This window comes from Takifugu rubripes, chromosome 4, assembly GCF_901000725.2.
Source record: "Takifugu rubripes chromosome 4, fTakRub1.2, whole genome shotgun sequence".
NCBI lineage: Eukaryota > Metazoa > Chordata > Actinopteri > Tetraodontiformes > Tetraodontidae > Takifugu > Takifugu rubripes.
In genome coordinates, this window is record NC_042288.1 from 10,878,434 (window position 1) to 10,904,073 (window position 25,640).

Here is a 25,640-nt window from a genome sequence, read left to right on the forward strand (position 1 = left end):
CCAACCAAGATGGTTGGGTATATTATGCATGCATCGAGCATTAAAGAAGTTTCAGGGCATGTTTAATGTGCCGTTATATTATTCTGATTGCTGGAGGGTGATATTTGTCTTTAATGACGCCGCTAATGTCTCCCCTCTCCGCCAGCTCTTACAAATGTGAAGCTGTGGGCCATCGACCGGCAGTGTTTCCAGACCATCATGATGAGGACCGGGCTCATCAAGCAGACCGAGTACATGGAGTTTTTGAAAAGGTGAGCGTCCGGGGCCACTGGCCCCTCCCCTGCAGAGGCACCGGGGGCCTCAGGACACCTTTGATCTGAAATGCATCAAATGAATTAACAGAATTAATTCCTGAATGCACGTGTGAGCTCACCGATCATGTTAATCTCGATGCATCCTGCTGAAAGTGTCCTCAGCGGGCCTCTTACTGGAGGTGTTTAAAGCTTTTTATTCCATTTATAAAGCGGGCCTCTTACTGGAGGTGTTTAAAGCTTTTTATTCCATTTATAAAGCTCCTGTATTAGAGAGTTGTGGCCCTAAACTCTCTGCGGAGAACCTTATTATCACTTAAAACGTCTGCAGGCTCTTTTTTTTCATTACACAGGAACTATATGACAGAAGGGGAGATGAGGAACAGCGTGGTGGTTAACATGTATGAGCCAGAGTTGCTTCTTTTCATTGCCCTTCATTTTAGTCTTCATCAGGGCAGTTAAAGCAGGAATGCCACGTTTTCCACACATATAGACTCCGATTGTAGCTGACTGTAGAAGTTCCTCCCGCAGCCTCTCACCTTCTCAACACGGCTTATTTGTCAAGTTCACAAATCACTCGTCTCCGAGGCTACAGCAGACAACCAGCGATTCGCATTTCCACCATTTAGCATATCAGATGTTCAGGGCAATAATCCATTAGCGAAATGATGGAAGACGTGGCTAAACATGGCCGCACCCAGTCCTTCATTTTAAGCCTTTAATGATCCATCTGGTCCTGGATATTTGCGTGATGACTGTCTTTATTTCGTTTGGAAGCGGCGGATATGCGTCTTCCTCATGTTCAGCGACAGCCTGTTCACGGAGTGCTCATAGCAATCTACATATCAACAGTGTGGACCGATGTGAGCTCAGTCCTGATGTGTTAAGGGTTTGGACACAAGAATGATACTTTAGGCTCTTAAGCCAAACCAACTGTGATCTGGCTCCCTGATGTCGCGCCAGTCAGCCTCCTGGAAGACACAAAGGTCATTGTCAGCCGGCCGCTCTGCCGTCACCCCGACCGTCATCAGAAGAGGAGGAACTTTTTTTCTTTAGCTCAACTACAGCAGTGAGACCAGGACTCACCACGAGACAGGAGCTCTCAGCTACATGCTCACCCTACTGTGACCCGACATCCTTCCTTCATCTGAAGCGAGAATTCCCCGAAATTTTCACCACATGCTGTTCAAACATCTGGAGAATCTGGCCGCAGAGCCCCAGCTGTAGGCTGGTCGGAGCAAAGCTTTGCAACAGTTCAACAACCAGAGCTTGCATCACTGGCCTCAATCAGAAGAATCAGGGAGATATTTGCTGAATTGCAAGGCTTGATGCGGCAGGTCTGACACGGTGTCTGGCTGAAACGGTGTCTTCCTCCGGTAGCGACTCACCCGCCCGGTTGCATTGAAAACAGCATTTAGCATCATTTCCCAGCGGCTACCCTGAAAGGCGAAAAGCCATGGGGCCGAAAAGGAAGTGGAATATTACAACTTTTCCAGTGCTGTGTGACGTTCTGGTATTTGGGGGTCACCGCGGTAATGAAACTTTGACCCCGGCCGCCTCGCTACGCTCTCAGATGACTGCAGACTTTCAAAAACAGCAGCAGCAAAGACATATTTCCCTCCCTTATCTCACAGACAAACACTCCTGTCTTAAACCGAGGCTCGTTTTAGTTGTTTCTATAAAAAGACATGAAGCAATCTTTGCTGCCTGCACAAGCATGTGCTATATGATAGCTCCCTCCTTTCTCCTCTTGCCTGACAGATAAGTAAATATTTAATAATACTCATGCAGCAGATTGGATCGGCGCTTGATTTATGAGTGAGTATCTTGGGGGATATTTGTGATTTATACTGACTTGATAATTCAAAACATACGCTGCAGATAATGATATTTTTGTTCTGTTTCCTAGAAGCAGATCTAATTAAAGAGCTACACTTTACGAACAAACACCCGTCGGCCCGCGTCACTCCACTCCGCGCTCTCTAATCCTCATTAGGGATACGCGATATGGAATCTTTTGAGCTGATAACAACAGCCGATAATTACCTGCCGTTAAGATTAGTGATAATGCCGTGTTTGCGGTTTTTGGATGAAAAGAGATCGTAATGTAAACATGTGACACGGGAGCAGGAAACGCCCCCCCCCCCCTCCGGTTTTGATTTTTTTAAATCCAAAATTAAAGAGCAGTTTTGATCCACTCATAGATTTTAGACACCCAACCCCCCCGAAACCCTTATTGAATATTTAATACCTTGCTGTCATTATGACAAGTTTTTAGGTGACATAAAAGTTCTTTTTTCTTAAATCTTGAGGTCAGCTCTCCTCACAGTTTGGAGGCATCACTTGGATTGTTATTGCGCCCCCTGCAGTGTTGGAATGTAAAAGCTTGTTAAATAGAGAAAGCCATCATTATCAGTTGTTTTTTTAATCAGCTACAATTTCAAAAATTTTAATGCAATAATAATAATAATTATCATTAATGACTGATAATTATCCGCTATCCCCGGTCCTGAGGTGGTTATGTACAACATTGGCTCTCAAGAGAAGAACAAAGATCAACACTGGATATAGAGACGTTATGAGAAAGTGAGGGTGAATATGTAAATCCTCCATTCAAGGAGTGAGACTCCAGTAAGACCAGTAGATTTGTGGCCTGTCGGCTTAACCTGTCAGCCACTTGCTTGCTTAGATGATCTAATCCTGCCAAAACATGACCCCCTCCTGCTTCCACCATGCGAACTTATGCCACCTCACAGCTACGTCACGCTACATCGCAGAAGTAATATCACCCTCCCCGACGGCTTTGTATAATTAATCCATTTGCTGTAACACGTTTAAGCCGCCGGTTCGCCGACAACGCGGCAGCTCGGGGGACTGAAACTCCATATGTTTTCCATACAAAAACATCATTCATCCGTCAAGCGCCGGGCTGATTAGTCTGCGCTTCTGTCGAGGAAACATCAACACAACAGCCAGCGCCGCGGCTGGAGGCTGAGACGAGATGGCTGAGATTACTGTAATAAAGTGTGGAAAATGAGGGGAAACAAAGACAAACACAGGAGATGTTCGGAGGAGATACGTGCTTTTGTTCACCCACGTTGTTTTCTTTTACTCTTTGATAAACATTTGGCTGGTTTTATTTTGTAGAGGCGATAATGTGCAACAGTCGCCGAGACTGCCGGGGAGGCAGTGGAACGATATGAAAGCATACTGGTGTTGAACCTGTAGCTGCTGCTCATATATGAAGCCGCTGTTTGTGATGTGGACTCCGGTGGACTAATATTGATTTTCATGCGGCTTTGCTGCAACTTATATCACAGCTCTGGTTTCATTGTGTTAAATTAGGAAGGAAAAAGTTATTCCTGGAAAGGCTGATGCTTTTTTCTTTCTTCCATGCTTGACTTCAGGATTGTTTCATATATGGGAATGCAATTCTCTGCTTTGTCTTTCTCCTGCAGCGTCCCCACGTTCCAAGGCCTGCAGGAAGACATTCTGAGCAAGCTTGCAGATGTCCTTGAGGAGGTAAAGGTTCCTTTTTATTATTATTTTTAAACCTTTATGATACCAGGGGCACAAAGACTTCCCGCACATGGAACCATTTCCATACGGCCACTATAGTTTATTGCGGCGTCAGAGGTCACAAGGGTCGTTCCAGAAGATTAACTAAGATAATGGAAAGTTTTAGCTGGCAGATTAATGGAATAAACAGGCCCGGTTGAGGGATTTATGGTTCTGTTTTTGAGAAACAGGAGGTCTCTAATGTGGATCCAAAGGAACGATCAAGCCTTTACCATTTTAACTAAAATACGCCAACTTCAAACTTCTGTTTGCGCCCAATATGCTGTAGCTATATCAGCTGGCTGGACCAGCATGTTTATTCAGGCCAAATGAAAGAAGCGATTTAGCTGCTCACAGATATCAAACAGCTACAGATGTGAGCTTTGCAGAACATTTGATTCGACCATAATCCAAACAAAGGTTGATGTCGTGAACAGCTTTATAGCTGAGGTGCTGCTGCTGTTATTCTGGATGATATATGTTGAAGCTGTGAAGCTGTTCGTGCATTTCGGTTATTCTGGTTGCCGCAGGTGCCTACAGCACGTCTCCACAACAACAAGCTTTCTCATTTACATTTTCTGATATTGAAGCTCCCTCTAAATTAATGCCAGATGTGATTTAATTGAGAATTGTGGTTTATTTCCACCATTGTGGTTTATTCCCACCATTTATGTTTATTAATTATTGCCACCTTCATGAGAGAGAGAGTCTCAAACAATAGCTTTAAATGCATTTGAATTAGATTTAATTCATTAAAATTGTCTACATTACTCCCCACCAGCTATATCCCCAATAGCTGGATAATCCAGAATGACTGAATCAGAGCTCAAATACCGACATTTTTCTTCTGTCAGTTGGACTAGATAAATTAAAAAGCGTTATTTCAAACAAACCTGCCAGCAAAAGCGCTTTAAGAAAGACCTTTAAATATTCCCTTAAATTGATTTAAGGAGTTAATGTAATTAAGTTTTAGTCCCGTGGTGGCATGTACGTTGTATTGAAAAGAATAATGTTCCTGAAGGGTTCGGGACATTCTCGGCATTCTTTTAACTGGGCTGACGAATGCGTCTTCCCTTTTGGACAAGGCATTAATTCTTTGAAACCTCATTAAATGAGCCTTTGACAGATTTTTCAACAAGTGGCAGCATCTGAAATTGCTGGAAACCTTTGAATAATTGTTGGAATTTCTTTCTCCTCCGTGACCTATTCTTTACAAATACAATTAATATCCAGTTTAAGAACTATTATTACCTGCTTGCCTCTCCAAGGAGACCCGCTTGCTTCAAAAAATGGCCGACATTATTGCCAGTCGAACAAATAACCCAGAACTAAACCTTGTAGCATCAGCCCATTATTACCAAGAAGCTCTTGTTTGAGTGACACTCCTCAGCAGTGATTCACAGCTCGGTGTGAGGAATGCGAGGAGACAAACCTGGAAATGTCAAGCAGATTATGTGGGGAGGCCGAGCTTTGGGGGGAATAGAGGTAAAAAGCGAATGTTGTCCTCGCTGGAGTTGGTGATGAAACACACAAATACTGTGCTTCCGTTCTGACCTTTGACACAAACGACCCCGGCCACATCACATCTGCCCCCTATATACAGTGTACAAGATGTCTTCAAGATCCTGAACGGTGTGTGTGTGTTTCTGTGTGTGTGTTCTCTTTCATTTTAAGCGACACTGGGTTCCAGCAACCCTGTCCAGCGAGCCACTTCCAGTGAATAGACAACTTACGTTATTCTTTCATTTGAAAAGGAGCTGATTTCCTGTTTGTCCTTATTCAAGGTTTTCAGCCGCAGCTCAAGAAGTTGTTGGTTGTTGGCGGATGAGCGCCGGAGATGGTTTGCCTGTATAACCAATGAAGCATTTGTTTTGAATGACTGGGGCTCATTTTTCTCAGCACAAGTTTGTCACCAGGTGTGAAAAAGGAGCACATTCAAAGCATTCTTCTGTGGCCTTCTCTCCTGACAGACACATTACGAAGATGGAGAGTACATCATTAGACAGGGAGCCAGAGGAGACACCTTCTTCATCATCAGTAAAGGAAAGGTGAGCATCCAGCATAACTATCGGCTCCTCTCAGCCCGGGATGGGGCAGCAAACACGGGAAAAGACAGCCCGCCTTTGAAGTAAAGTGATGGCCTGGTACTTTTTGGAGGCAGGTACGTCGTCCCCGCGGGAGATCGGAGGGACAGAAGCACCGGCTCTTTCATCGTGGGTTGTGGCGAGATGGGGAAATGGGAATGGAGTCATTTTCGTTTCACATCGCCGCCATGGGCAGCAGCTTTGACACAGAGCGCATGTGACTCACTTCCTTGTCCGGCATCAACATCGCTGCAGGTGGATGCCTGGACAAATATGCTCACGTTCCTCCCCCTTTCATACTTTTTCTAGTTCTCGCCTCTGACGATCAATGTTCCCCCCCGCCCCGTAATTATTTTTGTCATGACTGTATGCGATGATCAAACCGTCGTCCAGCTCAAAGGGGCTTACGTGCTAACACAGGATTTTAGCCACCACAAAAGATGAAGGCCCAGTATAAAGTTGGCACAGGGGTTCAAAGGCATGAATGGAGACAAGGTCCTCCATTTGATAATAAGGACTGTCTCCTTTCACTTTCTTTAATATGTATTGAGGCCCCAAGGCTTTGATTTGTTCTGTGCTCTGACACAGGAGCGTGCAATCGCTTGCACGTCCTCTGGTTAATGAAGTGATCAGTTGTGTTTCCCTGCAGATTTCTTTGTTTTGTGCGTGTGTTAAAATTTAGTTATTTTGGAGGAAGAGCCAAATGAATCTTTATTAGTGCCTGTCAGGCTGATCGTTAAGTGTCCTCTCCCCACATTTGGTGCTCCTGGCAGGTTAATGTGACGAGGGAAGACTCGCCCAGCGGAGAGCCCGTCTACCTGCGGAGCCTCGGGAAAGGAGACTGGTTCGGAGAGAAAGCTCTGCAAGGGTAAGAATGTGTGTAATAAATCTGCCTCTTCCAATTTCAGTCTGGTTCCCTCTCCCTGTTTTATCGTGTTGACTGTCACCCATCCCTTTTCTTTTGTTTTCTTTTCTTTTTTCAACCCATCTACTCCATCTGTTCTTGCTCATTTTACAGCACTCACGTATCTTATTTTAACCACAACTGTGCGTTATAATGATCTACTGCAGCCACCGAAAGCTAAATTAAGAGAGCACAAATGGTTTTTCCAGATGTTTTATTGATTTTCTGCTACCAGTGTGTGAATGCGACTGTGATTGGGTGAATGCAAAAGTGTGGTGAACATTTGTATGATGGTATAATTGCTGATGAAAGAGACATAAGGATTTATCAAACCAAAAAGAAGCTGTCTCTTTTACACAAAACTATTCACCACCATATGGACCTACCCCTAATAATATCATGGCTCTATATGCACAGAGAGTCAGTGTAAAGAAAATAGAGATGATGTTGCCATCTTGTGGACACTGAGGGAAGGAGCCGCCTCACAGGAGCTCCCAGGCCATCAATCTTGTCTCAAGGGCATGCAATAATATCACAAATTCAAGGAGATCTGAGTTAAATGAGAGCGCTCTCCTGAAAAATGAATTCCAGATATTTTTTTCTTTCAAAGGGAAGATAATGGAAGCTGGGTAATCGGCTGTAATGGCACAGATGGCTGAGCTTTACCATAAAAAATTTAAAAACAGAGAAGATGAGGGCATATTAAATTATACGCAGGAGAGTTGGGTGGGGGGGTCCGGTCCACCCTTTGCAGAGGCCCCAGCTAGTTACAATTAGACTTTTTTACTTTCCTCAGGAATGAGACCTTAAAATACGCCGTTGCGTGAGGGGAGCACTGATTTAACACCATACTTTTGACTCCACTTTTACAGATTCCACTCAAATTTCTCCTCAGCACAAACGTGCCGTCACATTTCGTTCTGCAGCTCTATGAACACGATTCTTGTTGTTTGTCAGCACAAGACACCTTTGAGTGCATCTTGTGCTTTGTTCAGTCTTGTCTCGCCCTCAAATGTGCACCGTGTCAGCGCAAAGATCTGCTCGCCGTCATTATCGTGTTGCTTGTTATGGATGTCTTTTGTCCTGGAGTGTCATGGTGTAATCAAGGCTCCACCTTTGATGGTCAAGTGGGCCTCAAATTTGAACGACAGCGCTGCTGACCATCTTAAAATCAGGCCTTTGATCAGAGAGCACTTGTGCTGGCCACCTTTTCACATTAGAACTGTGCATGTGTGTCCTTGCTCATCAAACTCAATGGCTCCTCAAAGGCTGCCCTGTCCAACTTAGAATCTCACCTTTGATGTGCGACAACATCATATTTACAAATCAAAGACTGCTCTCTCGGGGCTACAATGCCTGATCAGTAAGCTTCCTCTGAGTTCACATGTGTATTGGTGAGTTTTCCTACACACATGAGATCCAGTTTGATGCTTTAACTGCATTGTGGGGTGTTGCTGGCCACGCAGGGCCAACCGTAGCATTAAATGTTGGGGTGAATACAGGTACTCTGTGAATGGGGGTTCAGTCCTACACAGGACCATCCATCCATCCATCCCATGTTCTGTGGGGGCTGCATTAGTGAATATACTACTTAAGAAGGCAATAAAGTGTTCCTCTGATTGTGCTCTTTTAAGCGTGTGTTCCCGCATTTTCAACAGCATTTTACACACAGTTCTGGAAGTTGAGGAACATAAAACCTCTGTTGTACCAAGTCAGTTACAGTTACAGCCCCAGTGCAGACCAAACTTGGAAGGTGTTCTGGTAGTGGGGGAAGATGCCAGAACACCTTCAGAGCACTGCCACGGTACCCTTGAGCAAGGTATGGAACCCACAAATGTTGATCGCATAGGGCCCTGCAATGAACAGGCCACTCATCCAGGAGTGTCCATATGTGCACCCTCCCTGTGACCTTGAAAGGGATAAAGCAGTCAAGATGAGAAAGTAAAAACAGGTGAAAGTGAATGCAGAATTCACAATGTGCAGCTAATTGCCTGGAGAACTCTAGAATTGTAGAGTTGAAGGCAACGGTACTTTTGTTTTGTTTTGCAAGGCCTCAAGCAACGGAGCCACGTGCATGTTTAAAGTAAGGCTGCGACACTTGGCTGAATATCCGCGTCCACCCGCTCTTTCCCGTCCCAACCTGATCCCGGCTTTACTCGTCTTACTGCAGCTCAGCGCTACTGCCACACCTCCAGCCTGTAGTTATTTTCTTAACCCCCTTCCCAGGACACCAGATCACCATCCAATTACAAGTTTCATCTAAGCTATCTGGTGGAAACCAACACCGCGGCCCACCTCCTGCTTAGGTCCGAAGAACATTCCAGACCCGGCTGCTTTTAGTGTGTCTGTGGTTGAGCGTGTGTCCGCGTGTCTGTTTGTTTCCCCTTGTTCATTTCTCGTTGCGCCACAATTAACGTGTGCAGAGCCCTCTTTGGCCCAGCGTGAGCGCTCAGGGTTGAGATGAGTTATGCTTACATAAGTGGTGCTTTGTCTGTTCCCCCGAGGGTCGTGTATCGCTGTATCGCCGTGGTTATTTGATGACACAAACACTGTACTTCCTTTTATGAGACGGGTAACAGAAGGAGCCTGAGCTCATCATTATGTATGAGAAAGCTGGTGTGTGTGTGTGTGTGTGTTTGTGTGTGCCAGAGGTGCTGCTCAGTATTAACATAAGAACAAATAATAATAATCCTGCACGCGAATGCCTCACTCAGAACATGTTCCATCATCTGAAAAGCATTTGGGCGCTCGAGTATTTCATGACATGAATTTAAATACCACACAGGAGGGTTGGTAGGTGAGATGTGTTCAGGTGGTGTTGGGTCGCTGCCCCAAACCTTCTGGATTCTGCTTGCATGTAGAGTTTGCAGTGATTGGGGATTCTAATCCGCCCTCAGGTGTGAGGGTGTAGATGAAGAGTGTGCAGCGTGCCAGCAAAGTTGGGTTTTCTTTTAGTTTAAAGGAAATTTAACCATCACTACTTAGGAGGGTCTTTCCTTTGATCCCCGTCTGTGGCGCTAGCTGGAATATAACTCTTCTCTTATGTCTCTATGAATGTCCCCACCAGCCCCCCCCCCCCCACACACACACACACACATCACCCCACTGCTGGTCAAGCTCCACTGGCTACCTATAGCTGCCCACAGTAAGTTCAAGTCACTAGAAATCCTCACCCTCATCCACTGAACCGTCTCTACAGACACGGCCATCCAGACTATTCTCATACCCCGATGGTGGACCCACCTCCCGAGGTCTATCAGAGCAGGGGCGACCCTCTTTTCCTTCAAAAAGCCCTTGAAGACACATCTCTCCTGAGAGTACCTGCTCACCTAACAGCACTTATCTCTCTCCTCCTCTCTCTTCTCACCTCCTCTCCCCTGCTCCCATCCCTCTTCACTCCCTCTCCATAACTCTGCGCTGTTAGTTGGCAGTTGCACGTGTGCTGGGGAGTTTATGACCATAAGGTAGTATTTTATCCACATTGGTCTCGATGGCATGGCAGCTTGATTGTGTCTCTCAGTGTCTCAGCGTCCCCTAATTGACTAAAATATAGGACTGGGGAATGTATTACATCTATGAAAGTCCTCACAAAGATAGGAGTACAAATGCATATGAGTTTGTCAGGCATGTGTGTGTTTGGAAGAGGGGAGGCACGAAGAGTTTGGCAGCTCGCAAGAAGGAATTCTCACCTCGGATCATTGAAATAGGCTGCCGTACGTGGGTGTTCAGATCAGAGTCACAGAGTGTGAGTGGCTGTTAACACTTGACTGCAGTGTTTTTTTTTTGTTTCTATGAGGATTTCAAAGTCAGAATGATCCTTTTTTAAAAGGTATTCCTGCTTTGAGAGATGGGACCTGAGCTAATCCGTCAATGGGACAAACCTCGGGGTTCTGCCTGTAACAGTCATTCTTGTCCCAGCTTTCTCACCACTCCTGGCTTTACGTTGTCCTCCGTCGCCAAGGGCAGCACGCTGGTTCATAAGCAGAGACAATCATAAAGGAACCCAGGAGGACGTGGCGAGGATGACGTCCTGGGATGCAGATTTGGAGGAGTCGTGCGATTGGGGTGACTCTGAGGAATCGTCGCTATCAGAGGACGACGATCTTACCGTCAGCTGCGATAAAGAGTAATGACAGTGGCTGAGCCTGTTGAGGCGCATGTTTTCGCTGCCCTCGTCGTTGAAAGCATGGGGGTTGAATGAGACGTGCGGCTGCTGTTGTGCCATTACGGCTCTGAGGGAGCATCTGAAATGTAGAGCAATGTGTGATTGAATTATCATCGATCGTAATGTTTGCATAATGTCTTTAACCAGGGAGGACATCAGGACGGCCAACGTCATCGCGGCAGAGGCGGTCACCTGTCTGGTCATCGACAGAGAGTAAGTATCAGCAAAGTTAATTATCCTGTGTAATAAATGTAGGAGAATACCAATGGTGCAGGGCTGGCTCGGCTTAAACTGTTTGCCTAAAAATAGTGAACGATCTTGAATTCGATAAACCAGGTGGGGGATGTTTGTGCATCTGCGGGCCATATTGGAATGCTGATAGCTCATAAAGGGCAACAACATCATTCCCTATACACCCCCCTCCAATGTCCAGACCTGTGATTATTCGCCTACAAATGGTTTTCAAACAAAAACAAACACCCATTGAACTTAAACGTTAGCATTTACGCTGCAGGGAAGACAAATCTCCCCTATAATTAACATATCGCTAACACGGTTTGACATTTCATTGGTATGTTTACCGTGTTGTTCCCTTTAAGATTGTGCTTAGTGACAACAGGGAGACAGATGGGAGATTTGGGGGTGGTGGAGCAGGGGGTTGGATGGTATCAGCTTACTCAGAGCCTTCCTGTGGCCTCAGGGAACAGTCCAGGCTCAAGTGGGCCATCCTCAGCACTAAAAGAGGCCATAGCGAGTGGGTCCTCTAGCCCAGGTGATGAACCACTGCCTTTCACTCCTCCTGTCATTCAGCTGGTTACTGCCGGTCCAGGCACTGGCCAGTTTGGTGCAGATGTTGCACATTAATATTTAGTTGTATTCATAATGTTTGTTATCATTCCTGCCTGTAGTAAATGGAGGCTAACCCAGGCGGTTTGGAGCTACTAGTAATTGCAGGAATGGCATTGGAACAGAAGGATGTGCAAAGGCGGAACGGCGATAAGATCTAGGGAAAAAAAAATGTTTTCAGGGAGCTGACAACAGATGCAACAGTTCCCAGCTCACAGGTATTATGGTCTCAACAGGAGTAAACAACAGCGTGTGCTGCGTTTCATCTTCTGGCTGACAGCTTTATGAGCTTTGAATGAAATCTCCCCGTCAATCTGCTCGGATATTTGAGATTTTGCCTTCCGAACTTAATTCCTCATAGGAAAAATGAGTCAAGTGAGATCTCCTCTTAATGCAGCTTGGATTTCATTTCAGATAATGTAGCTGATTATTTCCGACTTAACTCATTCGCACTAATCTCAGCAACAGCAGTCACTTCAGATGAAGAATCCTGGAGATAATTTGAGCTGTGTCATATTTAGCGGCAGGGATCGGCTGGAAAGCCCTTCCACGTCTACAGGTGGGAAGCCAGATGCAGGCCGCTCCAACCCTCCCTCTATACGGCCAACTAAAACTAACTCTGGGATGTAAACATCACATTTCCCGACTGCTGAGCCACCGTCGGGGTGTTCCCAACACACACACACAGTGTTAACAGCACTGGGATCACACCGATATTCTATGGGGAGGGATGGGAGGTATTTAGGGTAAACTGGTGAGATGTGAGAGAAGAATGTGTTTGGTGTTGGGTGTCTGTGTGTGTGTCAGCATCTCAGGCGTAGGAAAGGCTAAAAAGTGTTTGTCAGTGTGACCTGTTTGTTTGTTTTGTTGGGCATGTGTGTGTGTCTGTGTGAGACACATTTGCTCACGTCTTCTGGTATTTTGTGTCTTTCTTGCAGTTCTTTCAAGCACCTGATTGGAGGTTTAGAGGAAGTATCCAGCAAAGGCCACGAGGACGCTGACGCCAAAGCCAAGTAAGACCCTCCCACATTCTGAGTAGGCGTGAATCAGATCAAGATCATTTATTATTTAAGGCATTGCCATTAATTTGGTTCTGGAACAGATGCATTTGTTGTTGCATTGTCCCTTTAAGCAGCTTACATAATACCCACAATGCCTGCTGGGCAGAGGTTACGACCTCCGCCTCTTTCTCTGGTGGAGTTGAGATTCCTCTATTTTCTGTGGCTCCTTAAAAAGAACACTAAATCGATTGTGCTAGACGCTGGTCGTCAAATGGGCGTCTTCAGGTCCAGGCGGCCTCGCTCTGGCTTTGCCTCAGGCCTGGCTCACGCTGTGCGTGGTTACGGGTGCATTCAGGGACGGACGCAGCGAGGAGGGACGGGGAGGCCGGGAGGGTTCAGCACCAAGTCGCCTTTAGCAAGTCAGAGCAAAGAGGAGAAGATAACTGCAGTCACTGTGACAGACAGACCGAGGAGTTTCTCTTCTTTATAATTAGGCTGCAACAGACCGTCTACCCGCTCCCCGCCGCCCTGCCGAAGGTGGCGTACCTGCACGCGTCTGTTGCCCCCACCCCCCCAGTCAAACACATTTGTGTCTTGTGAGGAAATCCGGAATTTGGATCCGACGGCAATAAAAGCTGCCTCTAATTGGATACGGAGGATGAGCAGCGCGCAGAAAGCGTACAGCAGCGCTCTGGGTGGCAGACAAAGACGGAGACTCCTGCGACAGTCGGGTGTCTCCGCACATTTTTATTGATCGTATCGGGCGGAGCAGAGTGAATATCAGCCATCCATCACTGCTGTCATGTGGCCGCATCAATGAAATCTTAATTTTTAGCCGCCGACAGAAACCCCGAGTGAAAGTGCGGCGTTATAGAGTATCGAATGATGTCAGTAAGTCGATGATTGATGTTACTTCAGAAATCGGAGCATGTGGCGCTCACATATCCCGTGTTTGGGTAAGTAATTGACTTGCACCAGCCTGCGAGAAAACTCTGTGGATGAAGATTGATGGGGGGAGATGAGGCGTGCTGAGCAGGTGTGGAGGACAACAAACCGCCCTTTCACTGGTTAATAACTGTGGCATTTGATGTGAGTGGGCTAGAAGGTCAGCGATGCCGTCCTGCCTCCAGTCTGACTGCACTCAGAAGAATGCAGCAGAGCAAAATGAGGTTTTCAGAAACCTACGGGCGCACGCATGCTCTCAATCTGACATGTGCGTTTATACACTCCTAGACACATGGGGATTACGTCACTGTGTTATGACCTCATCCGCTCGCTGATAAGGCACTGGGGTGATATTTGACCCACAGAGGACGGCGGCGTACTGCAGCCCTCCTTATTTTTAACAGGCTTTGAAATAAACACACGGTGAATCAAGTCTGAACGCAGCCTTTTAGAGCACATCTGAGCTCAGTTTGTTTTCAGTCAAGGTCAGCGTTTAGACGTCTATTCAAAGTTGATGTTTGCGCCCTAATTCCATTAACGCTGTAGCCACGAGCATGGAAATTTAAATCTGTTTGTATTCATTCCTGCTTCTCTTGTTCATTCGGAGCCTCAGAGCATGTTTTTTTTTTTTTTAAACTTAGTTGAAACGTAAAGCAAGACTGTGGCTGGTACACTGCTGGTCTTTAAAACTTATAGTGCTAAAACCACAACTGGTTTCTGTTTTCCAGCCCCATGTTTTCTTTTGTGCAAGAGGTTGATTGTGCATTGAGCAGACAATAGCTTTATTTTATAGTTTGGCCTAGTGGTTGCCGTTTGGCACGTAAACTATTGCGTCGTTGTCCTCAAACGTGTGACGGGACAATGCTGCCATCTGCTGGTTGATAGGAGTTATTACATCTGTAGCTGTAAAAACAGTTTTTCATTTGGTTAAAATGTAACCACAACATCAGAGGGTTTATCATAGGATTCTATAAAATGTTTGAAAAAGAAGATGTTTCCAAGAACTTTCAAAAAACAGTCTGTTGGGCCTTTGCTGCGGCCATGTGTCAGTCAGTCAGTCACCTTGGCATATCATTGTAATCCTGTTCTTAACACACAGTAATTCATGTTCTCTTGCTTGACTGTCTATTGAGCACAGACCAGCTTTGGATTTTGGCCAGTTTCCAGATGGGGGAGAGGGAATAAGACATGGGGATTACCTGGCAATTCTTCCACCCTGCTTGTAGTGCCTCTGAACTAAAATAAACCAATAAAAGCTGTACTAGAAACTTGACCCTTTTCTAAAGACACGTCGAAGACCGTGCTCATAAAAACGCCACCATATGGCACCTCTTTACTCGGTGGTCTGCAGCTTAGGAAAAAGTTTTTATTGTTCCATTTAGTAGATACAGTAAACTGCTGGAGGTATTTGAGGAAGTCAACTCAGATGACCGTCTAAGTGTGGCGTGACATACGGTCCTTTCACTAGACCCTAAGAACAATGGGCCTGTCCACACAAATCATCTTTTTTTGCGGATTGTGTGATAAACGTATTTTCTGAGCTATTTTGGTGGACGAGGCAGCGACAGACTGTTCTGGGTGACCCAGAAAAGAGCCGCCTGCCTGCAGATCTGTCCTAAGCCCCGCTGATCCAGGGGCCGAGCTGTTGAAAGGGATCATATGATAATACAGAAGACGCGGGGACGAACCTTATCAAAAAGCTGCGATGGCAGAACAGCGGGGTGTTCTTTGGCAGAGCCGAGGCCCATCTTCACCAGGGGCTGACAGTTGACAAAGGCCCTGCTTTGGGGCCGTTCTGCGTCTGAACGGGGACGAACTGGGAGCTCCCAGAGAGGCTGAGAGCTTTACCGGGACTTAACCCAAACGTCTCAAAATCTCCACATCCTTGATAATAACACCCCTGACAGATTACCACAAGACCAATCCAGTAATATCTGCAAACAAATGAGCGGAGTACGGATGGATGTTCCGTCTCAGGATGTTGAAAGTGGATTATCTCTTCTTTTATCCGCCGTGTCATCTTTAAATCCTGTTCCCACATTCTCCCTTTCTTCCTGGCCTGACAGGTATGAAGCAGAGAACGCCTTTTTCTTCAACCTCAACCTGGCCGACTTCAACATCATCGACACTCTGGGGGTTGGAGGCTTTGGCCGCGTCGAGCTGGTAGGGGACGCCGCGGCGTGACACCGGCATTAATCGATTCAGCCAGAAAAGAAGAAGGAAAAACGGTACAACCGGCTGTCACCTTTCTTTATTCCTGGACGACTGCAGGTTCAGCTCAAGAGCGACGAAAACAAAACCTTTGCCATGAAGATCCTGAAAAAGCGGCACATAGTGGACACGAGACAGCAGGAGCACATTCGTTCGGAGAAACTCATCATGCAGGAGGCCCACTCTGATTTCATCGTTAGGTAGGCTTCATGGAGATGGTGGACGGCAAAACCCGGTCGCAGTCCGGCCGGGTTTTCTGTCCTCCTGTGGAAACCAAGGTTGGACCTGGTGGTTCAGAAAACCCGGTTGGACAAGGACTGGGTTTTGACTTTGATCTCTTTATTATCACACGTGTCACCAAGACAAGAATTTCAATACCGGAGAGTAAGAAGTCTGGCTGTTTGCGAGAGTAAAAATTGCCTGGAAAAGTTACAAGCACATGCCACCGGGGGAGCTCCCGGGGGCCTACGCATGGCTGTTTTCATCAGTGAAAGCAGCCACATCTCCTTTTATGATCTGAGCTCGAGAAAATGAATCAGTATTTTCTGTTGCAGGCTGTATCGAACATTTAAGGACAGCAAGTACCTCTATATGCTGATGGAAGCTTGCTTAGGAGGAGAGCTCTGGACCATCCTCCGAGATCGGTGAGCTCCGCTTCTCCTAAATTACGGATCCAAAACTCACAAGCTGGTTTAAACCCCGTTTTGGTGTTGATATCTGAGGCCTTAGGCAACAATGAGAGGAACGTAAACGTTTCTGAGTCCGTCCAGAGATCGGGTTAATTGGCGTTGAGCTCTAGTGAACCAGAGCACGAGTAGAGTAATGAAATATGCAAATGGGAAATTGAACCGTGCAGGAAAACACATGCCTGACCCGTTTTGTCTAATGTTTGGCTGTGTAATTATGGCCTATTGTATTATAATTTGCCTATTTTCTGGGTTTCTGGCATCCTGGAACATGCAGGAACAATTAAGTGGATGCTTTTAGCATCTCTTTTCAAACCTAGTGAGCCCTGATGCTTTTATATGCCCGGCCAGAGGAGCACTGCTAGTTGTAGCTGTCAGCTTAGGATTGAAGAGAAGTGATGGGGACAATGGAGTATGTTTGTTTATCCGCTCACACACACAACGCACGCGTATGGAAGAAGGTAGAAACCCTTTAGGTCCGATTAAAAGCCGCATAATCTAATTTTAGAAAGAAAATCAATTTTGTACTTATACAAGCAGCCCCGGGTTTTAAGCCGCAGGTATCCCACGAAGTAATATGAAAAATTAGATCGAAAACATTCAGTACCGGTAGATGTTTTTATTACCGTAAGAGACGAGTCACTGATGAGTGACAGACAGACAGGTAAGAAACAACAGCCACTCTTTTCACTTGTATGTTTATACAGAGACCTTAAATCCAAATTTTATCACATCAGGATTTTTTAACTTTTCTTTATTTTAATCCGCTTAGCAACATAAATATATTTTACCGGTAAATGCTTTTTTTTTCTAACAGTGTCTGTAATGCAGCTGCCTTGAAATATACGTTTGTATCATCTACACACAAGCCGCAGTGTTTAAGGTGTAGGAAAAAAGTAGCGGCTTATAGTCCAGAAATTACGGTACTTTAAGGCTGATTTCAAATGCAAAGCTGTTTAATTTCAGCAGTCAGTCAGTCTGTCCATCCGTCTCATTGGTTGCTCTCTGCAGGGGCTCCTTTGAGGACTCCACAACCAGGTTTTACACAGCTTGTGTGGTGGAGGCCTTCGCCTACCTGCATTCCAAAGGAATCATCTACAGAGACCTCAAACCAGAGAACCTTATACTGGACCACAGGGGCTATGCTAAACTGGTAATTTGAAAGCAGCAGAATCCGAACCAGATTTTCTCTGCAAACAAATGATGCCGCCTCTCACAGCCTCCTTCTGGTTACAGTAATTGAGGTAGAATTTTTTTTTTTCTTAGGTCGACTTTGGCTTTGCGAAGAAGATCGGGTTTGGGAAGAAGACGTGGACCTTCTGCGGGACGCCGGAGTATGTAGCACCAGAGATCATCTTGAACAAAGGCCACGACATCTCAGCCGACTACTGGTCCCTGGGAATCCTCATGTTTGAGCTCTTAACTGGCAGGTACGTGCACACAGGGACGGGGACGCTGGAGCCCATCCCAGCCTCATGTCACTGGAGATTAAAGGAGATAACCTGAGTTGTGACACTGACACGTAAAGAATTATTATCTTTTCGCCAGCCCTCCGTTCTCTGGCCCCGATCCGATGAAAACCTACAACATCATCCTGAGAGGTATTGACATGATTGAATTCCCAAAGAAAATTACCAAAAATGCTGCCAACCTTATCAAAAAGCTATGCAGGTGAGCCTCTCTGTTTCATTTATCTTCTTTAGCTCTGAAGTTACCTTAGATATTCATTTGTTTATCTTTTGTAGGGATAATCCTTCGGAAAGACTAGGAAACTTGAAAAATGGTGTCAAAGACATCCAAAAGCACAAGTACGCATGTCAATCAACAAGTTTTTTAAAATTTCTCCTGATGATACGATTGTCTGGTTAAATATTTAAGTGGCCATTTAATGCCTGTGTGTTACTGGTGCTGCTGTAGATGGTTTGAGGGCTTTAACTGGGAGGGACTGAAGAAGGGGACGCTGACACCTCCCATCATCCCTACCGTGAGTTTGCCTTCCCCTCAGTGGGGTTTCAGGAACGCCGATGCTGCCGTTTGAGCTTCTCTGAACGATTCTGCTCTCCGTCCACCAGGTCACATCAGCAGTCGACATAAGCAACTTTGACAACTTCCCAGAGGACAAGGAAGACCCGCCCCCGGACGACAACTCTGGCTGGGACGTGGATTTTTGAAGTCCATTTCAGCAACCGAAACTCTCCCTTCTTTAGTTTGCTTGGAGGCCGTCACGAAGACCTGGCCTGCGGGGTTGAAACGGAAAAAGAAAAAGAAAAAAACCCTCCAATTAAAGAAAAGAGTGCATACAGATGAGAAGTTGGATGGCAAACCCTCCGGGTCACCGTTATGCCTTTATATCACTGTGGCGCTGGATCAAGCATTTATAATGGGACGGCTGTAGCACTTCTTCGGTGTTGTCTCACCCTTGGCTCTGAAGGCAAAGAAAGTGCAGGGATACACACACGTCACAGAAACACACACACACACACACACATGCAACAGATGGGGATAACAAAGATACGACGGACCACTCAACCAGAGGAGAGGCTGATCATCCTGGGTGACTCGGCAATATCCGAGGGTCCTTCCTTGTTTGGTTTCTGTTTGTTGATGTGCAGCTAGAGGCCGATGTTGACCTCTGAGACCTTACAGAGGTCAACGCGCTGTAGATGGCAAGAAAAACTGGCTTCAAGTGCTCAAGATTGACCCGAGCGTGGCAGATTTCACTCTGCGGCATCCTGACGGCAGCAGCATGTGCAGTACAGAACATTTTAAATTCAAAGTTGCACTCACACACGGACACAACGGCGTGAAAAGGAAAACTACTCGCATCACGTTAGCTTGAAAAGCACAAACACTGTGCGTCCGGTAGAGAGAGGTGACTTTTTAAGTGCCCTGCCTCAAATTAGGGAATTCACACGCTGACAAACTGCTAGAAGATCCATGAATTATAGTGTTTTTATGCACTTAAGACTGAGAATATCTGCCGTCGTAGTTTGTTGAGCCTCAGTAGTTGAAGTAACACATGTTTTTCTGTTATTTATAAAGCTTTTAACCACGCTTTTAAATACTTTATGCCCTAATGCCTCATCCTCTGTCCACCCCTGTACAGCTCTGACACAACTGTGAACATGGTTTCAATGTTTTTGGTGCTGTTATTGATCAGTTATATTAAGTAGTGGTCAGAAGACAGTATGGTTATTGTTTTTGTATAGTGAGTTTGATTTTGATTCCTTTTTTTTCTTTTTTTGGTGATGAACTTCTTTCCGTAACTGGCTTCTTTATTCCGAGAATTAGAGGTTTGTGTAAATTTGTCAAAACTCGGGTGAACATTTGTTGGATATTATTTGATACCATGTTGCATTGTGCTTAGTGAAATTCTCCATCAACACATGGAACCTTAAATCCTCTGAGGGGAAATTGATCCCTTACGCAATCGGAGCAAAACACCTTACGGAACTTGAAAATGATAATGATAATTCCGCTGCGCGACAGGCACATCTTGGCGCCGCAGATACAAGCACCATTAAATCACTCCAAAGACCACCACATGAAATCTGAAATGTAAGTGCCTTAAATCAATGGCATACAAATTGAACATCACAAGTCCTTTTCAATGCTGCATGAGCACACACACACCTCAGAAACGTGTCCTTTTAGATGGCTGCTTCTCACCTGTTGTTATATTAATCATCACATTAATCACCACGGATACGGGACTTCTCTCCATCTGATGGTTCAGTAATCTGTACTTTTTCTTTGAATTCGCCGTTGGCTTAGCTGACAGAACCATCTTCAGGCATACAAATTGTTTCTGAAACCTCCGCCATACCTCAACAGAGCTGCAATGACGTGCTTTTCTTCATACATAAGAAAATGTTCCCATGACGACCATCGCTGCAAATAAAAAGTGATCAATAATCCAGTCGATCAATACCTCAGCGGGACCATCTGACTCCATCTTCTGTAGAAAGGCATGAATGATTTGCAGCTCAGAGCGTCCGTTGAACCCATCAAGGTTGTTGTTTACCACTGCTGACAATCTCTGAGAGTATGATCACACTGACCACAACTCCTTATTTAAATGATCACCTCATATTTTGGCCCCCAGCAATCAGCTGACGCACATTTGTAAATCACTATAGTGGAATGGAGGAAACCTTACATCTGTCGAGAGACCACGTGTTTTATTTTAATAAGAGCAGGTTGTGTTTATCGCAAAGCCTTATGTACGCCATCACTTTACAAACCACTGGTTCGGAGTCTTATATTGACCGCCTTCTGCAATGTTACCAGATGTTTGCCTTGTGATTTGTTGTTAATTCTGCTGTAAGTTGATTTTGCAGAGTGCCACGTGCGAGATTTTTAAAAATTACAGAGTAAAAAAAATACTTTTAAGCAGTGTCTGTCTCATTTGTTTTTTGAATATAAAGGCGTCAGGGTGTTGTTTCTAAACGTTGCCACAAGAGGGCGCTGCAGCAAGTCTGCAGCTGCAACAACCCGGACCGAACTGATGAAGATTCAGGAATCAGCTCCGTGTAATCTCCTTGGTGTCACGCTCATCAGATGATTCAGATTCCCTGCTGGAATGCTTGTTTGCACAAGAAATCTCGGGCAGGACAGAGGAATGGCTTCAGTCATAACAACAGGGTGACACTTGTGAATGATCAAAGGGGGGGTGAGGGGGGTGGAAGTGCATCAAAGGAGCTCACCTTACCGGCACTGACATTTACCAAAGTGGAGATAAAAGCTCCACTTCAAAAGATATACGGTAATTCGAACGTGCAAAGTGCTACAGTGTTTGTCAGGTGTCTGGCGCGCACACATGCACGCACACACCGAGCGCCACATTCAGGCGTGGGCTGGGTGACCAGCAGATGACGTGCTTGTGCTGTGATCTCGGGAAGATCGCGTAGACGCACTTGTACGCACCTGTCCGAACCTGAGCAAATGTTGCTTCACTCCGCTTGTTTTCATTCATAACAGGCAAAAAAGTCAATTAAATAGTTTTTAAAACGCATGCTGCGACTGATTATGACCTTTTTTTCCCCTTGGAGAGCTGGAGCCCTTCAGGTCAGAGGCAGAGACAAATCCGCCTTTAATCTCAAAGTGCCAGTCAGCCCTGAAAGGCCTCACCACGGAAGTCCATTAATTCAGTAAACTTTTCACACCCCTTAATGGTGCGCGTAGACATTGATGTCCGCCACTGGTGTAATCAAGAACACTTTGGAGAATAATTGCCCCCCTTTTCAATCAGAAGGATCAAATGAAGTGGTTAATCGACGCAAGTGACTTCAATCAGCGTCTTCACACGGCTACTTGAATGTCAAAAGAGACTTCAGTAACCAAACAGCTTTTAAGGTTCACAAAGAAACACACACTGTGAAGGAAAACTGATGTTTTAACCAGCAATAAAGATTTTAACAATGATCAGTTTGCACCGAACGACCTCTTTATTTTGCTTTTTTAATGTCTCAGCACAAATTGAAACGCAGATTTGTCTCAATCCAGTTGAAATAGACTTAAGTATAAACTTTGTAAGCAATTAAGAAAAAAAAAGAAACATACATTTTAAGAAATGTCGCTAAAATACGTGATGACAAATGTTCAATACGGGTGGGGTGGGTACAAGTGTCTGCATACAAAACGTACCACGTTTAATAAAACCACACTTCTTCCAATGAAGAGATGCGTCATTCTATTAGTTTGATTGTAAAATATAGCCTTTTTCTACCTGAGTCCAGGGGGACTTTGGATGTGATTTCTAATGTGCGTCACAGAGTGATCGGCATTCGGACAGTTTGCGGGTCATTATCATTACACAAACATTGTGAAATGCAGTCATGTGCAGAAAAGACGGCTATTTCCGTACAGTGGGGCTCTCTTTGAAATTCCACCCCTCAGCCTTTGTTGTGCACAGCGAGGGGCGGGAAGACAAACAGGTCCACATGTATAAAGAGATCATCCCCGGACCGAGAGTCAGCAGGCTTCGAAAGCATCGTTCGAAAGCAACTCTCTGGAAACTCCGGGACTCAGGATATAAGGCCGATTTGGACCTGGTCGCCTTTGTTGCCAGTCAGAAAGGATTTCTTTTCCTGCCCACTTTATTTTCCACGCAGCGAACTTTCAACATGCAGCTACCGACAGCACATCGCTTCTTTGCCGTGTACCTCACGCTCTTTGGATACGTTGGGGAAGTTTACGCAGGGACGGTCCCCATGAACTCCAACGCCATCAAGAATTTACCCGCGGATTTTGCCAGCAAAGTGGTCGACACTGTCAGTCCGAGTCCGCGCACCTCTCCCCCGGGTGGCACTGGTCACAAATCCGTAGATGCTTTGCAGGTAATTCCATGCGTAAAAGTCAATTCTGTGCGCCACGGCACGAGTTTGTTTGCGTTTCACCTAAACTGTCATAACTGTCCAATAACACCCCCTTCTTTCTATCTAATTATAGTCGTCAGGCGTGTGCACGGTAGATGGTGACTGTGGAGGTGATGAATTCTGCAATGACGCCAAAGGTGCCTGTCTGCCATGCCGCAAGAGTCGAAAGCGTTGCGCACGGGATTCGATGTGTTGCACAGGAAACCGCTGCAGCAATGGTAAGGAGATAATCTACAGATGTAATCCCAAGAGGAAATAAGTGAATAGCAGCTATTTGACTGTATATGCTTATGTCTATTTAATGTCTACAAAGGTTGCCTTTATTCATTTTAAAATTACTTTTCCAGGTGTTTGCCAGGCAAATGACATAGATGGTGCAGATGCACACATCACAACTGGCTGGCACAGACACAACAACACCAAGGAGCATCACACTAAGAAGCCTCCCCCTGCTCAGGGCAATCAGCCCAATGCTATGAAAGGTGAGCTTCCCGCCAGCACCGCTCTGATTTAGGTTAAAGAAACACTGACTGAAGTTTGTGGGATCGAAATTTGTTTCACCATTCAATTTCCCTTCGCCAGGCATGGAGGGAGACACTTGCCTGCGATCTGCAGACTGTTCCGAGGGTCTTTGCTGCGCCAGGCACTTCTGGTCTCGCATCTGTAAGCCCGTGCTGACAGAGGGTCAGGTGTGTACACGCCACCGTAGGAAAGGCACCCACGGCTTGGAGCTTTTCCAGCGCTGCGACTGTGGAGAAGGCATGACCTGCCGACCAGAGAGGGGCGAGCGTGACCACAGCGTCAGCAGGACTGCAGCCCGGAACCTACACACCTGTCAGAGACGTTGACACAGACAGAGACAGAACCACATGCTCACAAGACACACACACAAGCACACACGCTTAACAAAACAAACAGGTCACAAACACTGACAAACACTTTTCAGCCTTTCATACGCCAGAGATGCTGACACACACACACACACACACACACACACAGACACCAAACACGTTCTTCCCTGCCAGAGTTGCCGACGCAGCGCCCGGAAGGATGAGGCGCGATTCATGGAAAACTGATACGCCCAGAGGGATGCATCACTGCAATATGGACTGATCCATTCTCCCCAGCAACAGATGAGATGCGGGCAGTTTAGGAAGGGTCTTCTCTCAGTTTAAGATCGACTGATGTTGTCAGCACTGAAAGGCAGAGCTGTTTTGTTTCTTTTTATGGAACTTCAAGCCTCGGTTATTGCAGTAAATTACTGTATTGTAAATATTATCCTGGAGGTGGCACTTATTTGAGTGAATTCTGACAACACAAGTATTATAAGTCATAGTGCTGCATGCCTTGTAAATGTGTTATATATTGTTTTATAAGAAATTGTTATATATATATATATATATATATATATATATAAATGTGAATATATTTGTTTTATTAAACGTGTGCTAAACTCACTTCTTCTCTACTCTTCTTTTTTTGATGAGTGTCTGATCAATGGTGTTAACAGAAGAGGTGCAAAATGCACTCTTAGCTATTTTCAGGTCTCTGGGAATGAATCCTTTATTATTTCATCACCGTGAAGTTTAACTAATTGACTTTGCTGCTGTAAAGTCCTGGCTAACTTAACTCACTTAGGCCAGAAACAGGTCCAACATTGACTAAGTTCTTAGAAATGGCCTCCAGTCAGAGAGAGCATTTTAAATACATTTTACATCAGAACATGAGCATTTAAGTCTGGAACCTCAGCCTTATACATCCTGCCAGAGGATGTATTATCAGATAGAACATTAAAGACGTTCTACTGATAAAAGGTGATGGTAAAGTGTTGCTTGCCTGGTGAGCATTGACCAGCTAAAGTGTGTGACTGGCTAGTTTCTACAGTAACTACATCAGCTCAGCAGAGCTGACAGCAAACTACCCCTGCAAAAACCTCTAATTACTTCACCTTACTCAACCTGCATGAGGAATCATGGAATCTCACCAGAGCATTTAAAACGTTGTTTTTAAATCCTGTTTAGGGTGAACATCACTGCAATGGATGCTACATGTCCTCCCAAACACAACTGAATTCCTTTAATTACAACAATTTTGATTAGAAGAAGGCATGTTAAAGTAGTGTACTTTTGCTCCTGATTCTTTGTGTCAGATCAAAAAGGGACACTCTTAATACCTGAATGAGTCAGAGAGCCTCTTTGTGTGTCGGCCTACAGTAAAGGTAATTTGTAGTGATGCCAAAGTGAGTCAGACGATCATATTCAAAAGGATATAGTCATTTACTCAAGTGCAGCACAAGGATAATTGTCCGTACTCATGTGTCATTAGTCTCTGCCCAAATTTATGCACCTTTCACTTCACTCTAAGATTTTTCCACTCCTCTAGACTAATTCTGCTGCCTTTTTTCAAAATGGTACCATTAAAATAAATCCATTTTTCTTAAATGGCTATCAACTACTTAATGGTAATTTTTTCCATGAAAAAACCCCATAATAGTACAAAAATCATTCAAATGCTTGTTCCTTTTATTTAAAAAGTGGGACTTGGTTTCTGCAGGAAAAACCTTTGGGCATCTACACACACTGACAAGGATTTGTGCGCATGCACGAGACATG

The 25,640-nt window shown here is 45.3% G+C and overlaps 2 protein-coding genes across 3 annotated transcripts in view; both read left to right on the forward strand.

The window, feature by feature from the left end:
• Positions 1 to 21,033, forward strand: part of LOC101061256 (cGMP-dependent protein kinase 1) — a 56,766-nt gene extending 35,733 nt beyond the window's left edge. For both annotated transcript variants that reach the window (XM_029835262.1, XM_003963963.3), the window contains exons 4-18: positions 146 to 251; positions 3,710 to 3,773; positions 5,780 to 5,857; positions 6,667 to 6,761; positions 11,110 to 11,175; positions 12,747 to 12,821; positions 15,821 to 15,917; positions 16,026 to 16,165; positions 16,520 to 16,609; positions 17,663 to 17,804; positions 17,918 to 18,081; positions 18,200 to 18,322; positions 18,397 to 18,459; positions 18,569 to 18,635; positions 18,724 to 21,033. In XM_029835262.1, the coding sequence (XP_029691122.1) occupies positions 146 to 251; positions 3,710 to 3,773; positions 5,780 to 5,857; positions 6,667 to 6,761; positions 11,110 to 11,175; positions 12,747 to 12,821; positions 15,821 to 15,917; positions 16,026 to 16,165; positions 16,520 to 16,609; positions 17,663 to 17,804; positions 17,918 to 18,081; positions 18,200 to 18,322; positions 18,397 to 18,459; positions 18,569 to 18,635; positions 18,724 to 18,822 (1,469 nt within the window). In that variant the 3' untranslated portion in view covers positions 18,823 to 21,033. The remainder of the gene's footprint in view (positions 1 to 145; positions 252 to 3,709; positions 3,774 to 5,779; positions 5,858 to 6,666; positions 6,762 to 11,109; positions 11,176 to 12,746; positions 12,822 to 15,820; positions 15,918 to 16,025; positions 16,166 to 16,519; positions 16,610 to 17,662; positions 17,805 to 17,917; positions 18,082 to 18,199; positions 18,323 to 18,396; positions 18,460 to 18,568; positions 18,636 to 18,723) is intronic.
• A 1,284-nt stretch (positions 21,034 to 22,317) lies between these two features.
• LOC105416356 (dickkopf-related protein 1-like) lies at positions 22,318 to 24,470 on the forward strand. The gene is made up of 4 exons (XM_011603261.2): positions 22,318 to 22,989; positions 23,102 to 23,246; positions 23,376 to 23,510; positions 23,611 to 24,470. The coding sequence occupies exons 1-4, from the start codon at positions 22,489 to 22,491 to the stop codon at positions 23,874 to 23,876; spliced, it is 1,047 nt and encodes a 348-aa protein (XP_011601563.2). The 5' UTR covers positions 22,318 to 22,488; the 3' UTR covers positions 23,877 to 24,470.
• The last annotated feature ends 1,170 nt before the right edge of the window (positions 24,471 to 25,640 follow it).